We start from the raw sequence: 9043 nt of genomic DNA on the forward strand, positions 1-9043 counted from the left end.
CTAAATATCAGTGTTGTAATGTGACGAAGTAAAAATACTTTGTTACAGTACTTAAGTATTTTTTGGGCATATCTGTACTTCACTTGAGTTTTTATATTTCAGGCAAATTTTACTTCACTACATTTCCTAATTAAGATGTATACTTTTACTCCGATACATTTCCATTATGTATATTCGTTACTTACTACAAAATATTCAGAAGAACACAGACTGCAGGAAAGCAGGTTTGATGAATCAGTGGTTTGGCGTTTGCAAGTTAGTCTCATAAAAACACTTTTCCTCATGTGCAAACAAGTGCGCGCCATGCTTAACCATGGATGATTTAACTAATACAGCATCGTCTGCAATAATATAATAAGTGTTGTTGTAATGACGTGCAATCTGACGTTATCAAGTAGTCTATATCACCGAATCATACACAGAGTGCATGCACATTGATTTATTAGTCTGTTAAAACTCAATATTCCAGGCATTCTAAATCATAGACAGCGATAATTCTTCTGTATGCTTTTTATATTTATATAATTTAATGTAGGCCTTGTTAACTTAATCTATATCAAAGAGTGCCGTTTTTTCTTTTTTACTCTTACTTTCAATACTTAAGTACGTTTAAGATTTTTAAAAAATACTTTTTGTACTTAAGTACAATAAAATATCACATCATTTAAGACTTTTACTCAAGTAATATTCTAAACGGTGACTTCAACTTCTACCAAAGTCATTTTCTGGTAAGAGATCTGTACTTTTACTTGAGTAAGACTTTCAGGTACTTTATACACCACTGGTAAATATAAAATTCTGATATTTACGTATTTTACTTGTCTGTGATAAGGAAAGCAAAGACTGAAATTGCCACTACAGGAAGCAGAAAGTTTTTCTTTTAATGTGTCTTTTATTTTTTTAAAGTATTGTGTTCTGTTGTTTTTCATTGTCTGCTGTTCCGTGTTTCCAGTTGGACAACAGAAGTATAACAGTATACTATTATTCAGAAACACTGGCTCAGAGGTTTGTAGAATGTGTGTAATATAAATTGAGAATATTTAAGTCATGTCTTTAGGAGTTTGTTTCATTCTTTTGTCAGTATAAACTGTATTTATTTAGTAATATTCAGTCTTTGAAGGGAGGTGCTTATAGAGGATCTTATACTGACTGCAGAGTTTCTCTAAACTATTTCCAGAGCAGCAGCACACTCCTCTTCAGCTCTTCTGTTTCCTATCATTAAAGACTGTTATTAGAAACTGTTCTGTGAAATCCTAAAGGAAATGATTGACACATTTCTGTTCTTCTGTTTGTGCTCATGGAGTCTGGCTGGTAAGTTTGATTATTTTACTGTTAGGCTTCAGTTCTGTGTTTATTATCACTTGTCCACATACAGTACATCATTGTGTTCTTTATCGTTTTCATAATTCATTTTGTAATATTTTCAAGATTTATCTGATTAATATACTCAAATTCATTTGTGTTCATGCTGCTGTTCTGAAAGCTGCCATATTGCAATAGCGATAAATAGTTTTCACATACATTTTTTTTTGGTAGAATATATAACATTTATAAAATCACCATAGTAAAATGTGTATATAAATTTCAACTATAAATTTCAGCAATGTATATTTTATTTATGTATGTCAAAAGTATTTCTCTGAGAAAGTGTTTGTGTTTGTTGATCAGGTGTGTTTGGTGTTGATGCAGTGCAGTCAGTGTCAGTGACGAAGGGAGATTCTGTCACTCTAAATGTGACTGATATACAGACGAATGATAAGATCGAGTGGAGGTTTAGACAAAGGCTCATTGCTGAGATCAACATAAAGAACAATGAGAGCACATTTTATAATGATAGTGCTGATGGGAGATTCAGAGACAGACTGAAGCTGGATCAGACTGGATCTCTGATCATCACAAACACCAGAACCACAGACTCTGGACTTTATACAGTAACCAGCAGCACAAGAAATACTCTGCTCAACACATTTAATCTTTCTGTCTATGGTGAGTAGAGAATTATGTAGAATTAACTCTGTTTGTTGTGTAGGTCTTTCTTCAGTTTTAGCTATACATCGCTATTACAAAATAAACTCTTATATTTCTGTCTATGGTGAGTAGAGAATTATTTAATGTATTTCAATGTAGCATTTATGCATCCTAAATACAAACAGCATGCAACTATTTCTCATGGAAAATGAAGCATTATAATGAATTTTATGATATTCTTTATAGTATTGTTGTCTGTATGGTTGTTTCACTTAGGAACTGATAAAGACAGACTGCATTTTAAAATAAAGAAAATCCATTTCCGTATCTTACGATGCTAAATTTCACTGCAAGACTGTTTATAGTGAACCAGCCTGAACCAGACTATTCAAATGTTATGCCAGAAATCTTATTGGCTCCAGAATCAGCGCTGGCCAATCAGCTTGAACTGTGTAGTAAATTATGTGATTGTTAGCAGACTGCATTAACTACCTGTCAGTTTGGGCCATCAGATTCATGTTCTCTATTATATCTTGTCAGCTCATCTGCCAGTTCCAGTCATCAGCAGCATCTCTTCACAAAATTCATCATCATCATCTTCATCACAGCAGAATTGTTCATTGTTGTGTTCAGTGGTGAATGTGGGTCATGTGACTCTCTCCTGGTACAAAGGAAACAGTTTATTGTCCAGCATCAGTGTGTCTGATCTCAGCATCAGTCTCTCTCTACCTCTGGAGGTGGAACATCAGGATAATAATACCTACAGCTGTGTGATCAACAATCCCATCAGAAACCAGACCACACATCTCAACATCAGTAAACACTGTCAGCTACATCCAGGTACTGTACTTCAGTAGTGATATTAGCTTTATTTTTCTTAAACTGGGGCCTGTTTCCCTTAAAGCTCACTGTTTAATTGTTGTAGTGCAGTGGTTCCTTAATTGGACAAATTTACTGCAACCGTCTGTTTTATTCAACTATGTTGGCACAAACACCATAGGACTGTCCTTGATGTTAAGCAGATGGTGGAGTAATAACTTTCGCCAATTAGACTGTCCTAGGTCAAATTAATGGGCAACAGAAAGTTGTTTCAATTTTATTTTATATCATATTTACATGTTCTATGTAATACAAGCAGTCAGCAGCTTTCTTAAAAACAGTCTCTGTTCTTGCCAGCTATAGAATAGATGGCCACAGGGGCAAGTAAAAATCCTGGGGTGGCACACTATACACTACATTTACATTGTAGGTCTTGATAACTAGCTTACATCTTTTTTAAAAGTGACCCATATCCAATATCTGCATTTGCACTATACACTTGGCTAAACAACTCAGGGTAGACAAACTGACAGCTTGCCAGGTCTTTAAAACAAAACCAGCCCAACAGCCCAAAAAAAAAAAATTTATTTATTTTTTTTATTAAAAGGAATTTATTTATTCCTTCTCTTTCTAGCTTATTCAGACAATACCTAAAACTTGGTATTACAAGCACTTCCTGTGTCTTTTTGCCTCTTTAAGATAAGGTGACCAGATTTCTGAAATGAAAACTGAGGACATTTCCTAGTTCAGTTGTCAAAATATCACTGAAGACTTGTCATTATCTACGAAATTAAAAACGGGGACAGTATGTTTTTGTGTTTTTTATTTTATTGTTGTAGGTTACATACATTAATATCATAACTGATACAGTGGTGTTTGAGGATCAAACTTACCCTAATATTTTTTCATAATCATCACTAAACTTGATTTATGATTAATTTAACATACAAGGCTCATTTAAACATGTTTTGGAAATTTGTAACATTTAATTTAAAATAGCTGTCATCCGTACCAAAACATATCAAAATGGACAAAAAATAAATAAAAATAAATAAATAATAATAATAATAATAAGAATTATAATATATATATATATATATATATATATATATATATATATATATATATAATTTATTTATTTATTTCATGTGATTTTTTTTTTTTTTTTTTTTTTTAAGGGAAAAAAATATTGAAGCACCTCGAAATGCTTCCTCAGAATTGACAGCAAACTTTTGATGCCAGAAATGTCCCTGGTTAAAGTTATAACTGAAGCTGAAATGTGTGTGCTTGATGCGTGGAATTCTTACACATCATAAGCACTTTTGAGTTTCGGTTTAACATATTTGCATGAGATAAAATAAAAATGCAAAAAAAAAAAAAAAAAAATAATGAGTACTTCTTAAGTTGAAATAAAATTGTAAGGAGTAAAAAGTAGCCTACAGGTTTTTTTTTTTTTTCTTCAGACATGTAATCAAGTAAAAGTACAAGTAATCAGTTTAGATTTTACATGAATAAAGTTCAAATACCCCCAAAATAATACTTAAGTACAGTAATCCAGTAAAATTACTTTTTTTTTTTACACCCCTGCAAATAGCAAACATCTGAAAACAGGCTGGTATTATAACAAAATTATGGCTTTACAAAAACACAATAAAATAAAACAATAAATATGATAACATGATAAATAAAACAACAAATGTTATTTTCTAACTGTATTTAACATTTTCACAACTGTGTGTACATACCTACAACCTTTCAAATTTTATGTTTATAAACATATGCTTCTGGGAATGGATCTTTTCTATCCCTAATCAGGGTTAATATTTAGCATTTTAGGCTCATATTGACTACAAAGTATGTGCTTTCTGCAAATGTAATTGTGCAAGTGTAATTGATTAGTTTCTTATTTTTTATATCATTCATATCAGAGAAAGTTGTGACGGCGGAAGTTTCAGGAATGTTTAATAGCCCTATTGTGTGCAAAACAATCCGGCAACCTACATGTCTTGTTATACACTGCACACAAACAGTATATCTTGTGTTTTAATTTATGTATATAACGTGATCTCTTTTGATAACTGATGATAATAGTGCTCTGCTCTCATCCAAGCTTTTCATGGCTACAGTAGCGGCGTGCGACCAAGTAATCAGCAAGTAATGAATCCACACATCCTGCATGGTCAAGTATTTTGCATCCCACAGTACAATATCCTGCTGGCCATCAGATGAAACTATACTTCACAGTGATATCCTCTCCATTTCATTCTGTAGGTCAAAATAATTTCATCTTTTTACATTTACATCTTTGGATTCTGCTTTATTTTACAGTTGTTCATTAAGCTGACACACTTATCACAAAATAAAGAGACACTAGCCCATTCACTGAAATTAATTAATTAATACATACATACAAAAGAATTATAATATAAAAGAAACAATTAAATATAACAACAAAATTAAAATGACATATGACTTGGCTAGAAATGTTACATTAAAAATGATCCTGAGAGAGACAAACACTTCAGTGAATACACATCCAAACCTTAAACATGTCTTTTAAACATTAACCTCATCAGGATGTTGACCACTGGAGTGAAAAAAAAAAAAAGTTGAGTGTAAAATGAGAAGCTGAGAAGTAAAAAAACAAAAACTGAGCACAGTCACACAGTTTCAAAATAAATGTGTCAGTTTCTATTCCTCCCTTCTCTTAGTCTGATATCTATTTTAGCATGTTTTTGCATACTTGACTGTTGAACCACATGAGTTTTCTTGCATGCATTGATCTACAGATGTTTGGCCTGATGAAATATCTCCATTGTGTTCAGCTGTTCAATCAGATTCAGGTCTCACGTTTGGTTCAGACAAAGACTTTACATACACAAAGACATGCTGTTCGAAATCACCCCCATATACCCTCATCACTATTCCCCACTTTAGTCCACTAACATAGTCCACTAAAAGAAGTGAGTGGAAACGAGTGAGTGAATTCGGACACTGAGTTCACCGGAAGCATAGTTTGTGCATGGTGTTTAATAATTATTTGAAACTTAACAAACTGGCAGCTCCAGTACTAATAAAAAAAATTGATCTCAAACTCTGTAATAGAAACTAGCGTGTTTAATAATTATTTGAACTATTTAATTATGAATTAAAAATGAATCTGTGCCTGCATGATATAACACTGTTCTCACATTGGACCAGCGGTTTGGAAAATGTTCATTCGGCATGACCCTCACAGTGCATCATGGGTATTCTCTAGCTGTTCATCAATTATAAACTTGTTATTGCAGTGCATTATGGGATTGAACGAGTGCACTCAATGTCCACTGTGGTTTTGGACACTTGGCTCCTCAAATAAAGCCTACAAAAATGGCTGGCTCCTCAAATTTTAAGAGTAGGCAGGGTTGCCAGGTCTGCGTAACAAAACCAGCTCATCTGGTATTTAAAACTACAGGCAAAACTTGCCTAGTCACATTTCTGGGGGAAAATGGCAAAATTGCATCAAAATCATATTCCAGGTGAGATTAAAACATCCTTTCGGGGGTTTCACCTCAGTTGAAATTGCATTCTGGGGGGCAAACATTTTTTAAATGTAATCACTATTTGGTAAAGTCATTAGAAGCTCTAGTTGCTATAGAAACAGTCAGTATTCTGAGATGTCCACTTAGGACTTCGCATGCATTGGCTGTTCTAGCCTGATAAATGTACTGTTGTTTGTATTGTTGTTGTTGTTATTTTTTAGTGTAAGAAACAACATTTTGTTGAGACAGCTTTTGTCAGATGTTGTCATTTCAAATATGAAATTTGATCAGCTAAAGCAACAACAGATGAGTTCAGTAACAATCTGAAGCTTTTTCTGAGGATTTCATTTTTTATATGAACATAACATATTTTTTGCGCAAACACGGAAGCAAGTGGTCAATTGATAGCAAAAGAGAAAGGGGGGGAAAATACTTCAGAAACCCTGGAGACAATTTAAACGAAAATGTGCTGCAGATTTAATGGAATTCTGCTGAAATAAATGCTGATAAGCAGTTCTTCACGAAACTGAAGCGCTCAAGAGCCAAAAGTGTCAAAAAAGCTGCAGTTACTTCTGCTTTTATGCATGTGAACGTGTGTGAGATATATAAGTGTGGAAAAAAAGCAGAAACTGACAAGTACATCAGAAAGTTTGCTTTTAATACTGAGCAATGATATTCAAACATATGTGAAGATTATAGAAAATATAGATTTTGTTTGTACTATGTTAAACTTCTAAAAGATTCTGCTGGAACGCCAACTAGTGACCTAACATGAAAAACAAGGCCTTAAAAACTGGAAACGTTGTAAATAAAAAGACTTTAGTATATAGCAGCTCAGTTTCCTCACTGAACTCTGATGAAATGTCTTTAATGTCAATCATAGTGATAGTGATTAAATACTATAGTTTATGTTTTCACTCTTAGTTGCCTGATTCAACTATAATTTTACATTGACTGTTTTGTCCAAACACAGCTTAATATTCATATTATTATATAGGCCTATTCATGGATGCTTGAGCTCATAATAACTGACATAATTCTGTTTGGAGACTCTAAAGACCCACAATTCAGATTCAATGCTCTTTTTCTTTCTTTCCAGACTGTATCTGCTGTTGTGATACTTTTGAAGCTGTGATCCGATTGGTCTTCGCTGTAGTGGTGGGCGTGGCTGCTGTTGCTGTGCTGGTTTATGACATCAGATCTACAAGAAGTGAACAACACGGAAGAGACTAGACACAGTGGCTTACGAGACACCCCCGCAGTCCCCGCTGTGCGTGGGGGGCCCCGGCCTTTTGGGGGCCCAGTCGCAGGACATTCTAAAAGACAGGGCTTCGAGACACTGCAAAAGACACGAGACGTGAGCACAAAAGTAGTGCAGTGGAGCGGGTTTAGTGAACCATCTTTTTTTTTTCTCACATTTCACTTGTCATAAACACTATACATCTAAAACAGCCACACCGCAATCAAAGTGGATATTTTTACGATTAAAGTGGCTTCGAGCCCCCACACATGACATGCAGGGAAAAAAATAATAAAACGTGCGAACAATGTAATTCGTTCCTTTTGTTTTACTAAATCAACAGTAGGCTACTGACTTATTCCCTCCTTTTAAGTAAATTGTGCGCACAATATAAAAATTTGTTCATTGATTTGATTCAACTAAATCCTGGCCACGATTTAGTAATATCGTGGATACAATTAAAATGAGAAAACAAATTCGTCCTTTTAACAAATTCGTGCTTTCGTGATTTATTTTTTATTAATTTATTAATTTATTTATTTTTGCATATGACGTGAGGGGCTCCATATGTTTTAAGCAGGGCTTAAAACGAAAAAAAAGAAAAAGAAAAAATAAATAAGAAAAAATAAAAAATCTGCATTTTACTGGTTTCTGTTCATGAGTTTCTCTGTAATATTACCGTTCTGAAACCGGTTTGAGTAAAAAATTGTTAGCATTGTTTTTTAAACTTTTTCTTTGCCAACAATAATAATAATAATAATAATAATAATATGAGAAATAATAATAATAATAATAATAAAGTAGGCTACACAGCGTTTTCTTTCTGCAACTCAAAAAGAAAAAAAAATCTCGTATCCTAACTGCGCTTAGTCATACCCAGCATCACCTTTTCTAGATTTTGGCCAAATGTTTTAAACGAAAAAAAAAAAATGTCAAGGCTTTAAAGACATTAAAGTTTTTTTTTTTTTTTAAGATATTAAAAATGTTTGCTGCATGGTTAAAAAAAAAAAAAACCGCTAAGTCGCGTTTTATTATTACATTCAGAAATAATGTAGCCTACACTGTTAAAACTTTTTATCGTAATTTTTGCGGTAACTTACTGGCAGCACCATTGCCAGTAAGTTACTGTAAGTTCCCCTTTACAGTAGCTTACCTGTAAATGTGTTTTACAGTAAGATGCCCTTACCGCAATTTAATTTTTACAGTAAGATGCTCTTACCGCAATTTAATTTTACAGTAAGATGCCCTTACCGCAATTTCATTTTACAGTAAGATGCCCTTACCGTGATTTAATTTTACAGTATGATTCCCTTACTGCAATTTCATTTTACAGTATATTAGTCATTTTATTGTAATTTATTTTACAATATTTTAATATTTATATTTTACATTAATGCTATTGAATTTAACAAATTCAAAAAAAAAGTGACTTGAGTCCATGTACATCAACATATTGTTTATTGTGCTTTTTTGTCAAACAAAATATTTTATTTTA

The 9043-nt window shown here is 33.1% G+C and overlaps 1 protein-coding gene across 1 annotated transcript; it reads left to right on the forward strand.

The window, feature by feature from the left end:
* Window positions 1-1153: 1153 nt before the first annotated feature.
* LOC109058026 (SLAM family member 5-like) lies at window positions 1154-7669 on the forward strand. The gene is made up of 4 exons (XM_042756038.1): window positions 1154-1311; window positions 1669-1986; window positions 2509-2808; window positions 7408-7669. The coding sequence occupies exons 1-4, from the start codon at window positions 1263-1265 to the stop codon at window positions 7539-7541; spliced, it is 801 nt and encodes a 266-aa protein (XP_042611972.1). The 5' UTR covers window positions 1154-1262; the 3' UTR covers window positions 7542-7669.
* The last annotated feature ends 1374 nt before the right edge of the window (window positions 7670-9043 follow it).

Source organism: Cyprinus carpio, unplaced genomic scaffold (genome assembly GCF_018340385.1).
Source record: "Cyprinus carpio isolate SPL01 unplaced genomic scaffold, ASM1834038v1 S000006776, whole genome shotgun sequence".
Taxonomy (NCBI): Eukaryota; Metazoa; Chordata; class Actinopteri; order Cypriniformes; family Cyprinidae; genus Cyprinus; species Cyprinus carpio.

Coding starts and splice junctions, on each gene's coding strand:
- LOC109058026 (XM_042756038.1), top strand. CDS start 1,263: ATGATTGACACATTTCTGTTCTTCTGTTTGTGCTCATGGAGTCTGGCT. Junction 1,312..1,668: donor GTGCTCATGGAGTCTGGCTG/GTAAGTTTGATT, acceptor TTTGTTGATCAG/GTGTGTTTGGTGTTGATGCA. Junction 2,809..7,407: donor ACACTGTCAGCTACATCCAG/GTACTGTACTTC, acceptor CTTTCTTTCCAG/ACTGTATCTGCTGTTGTGAT.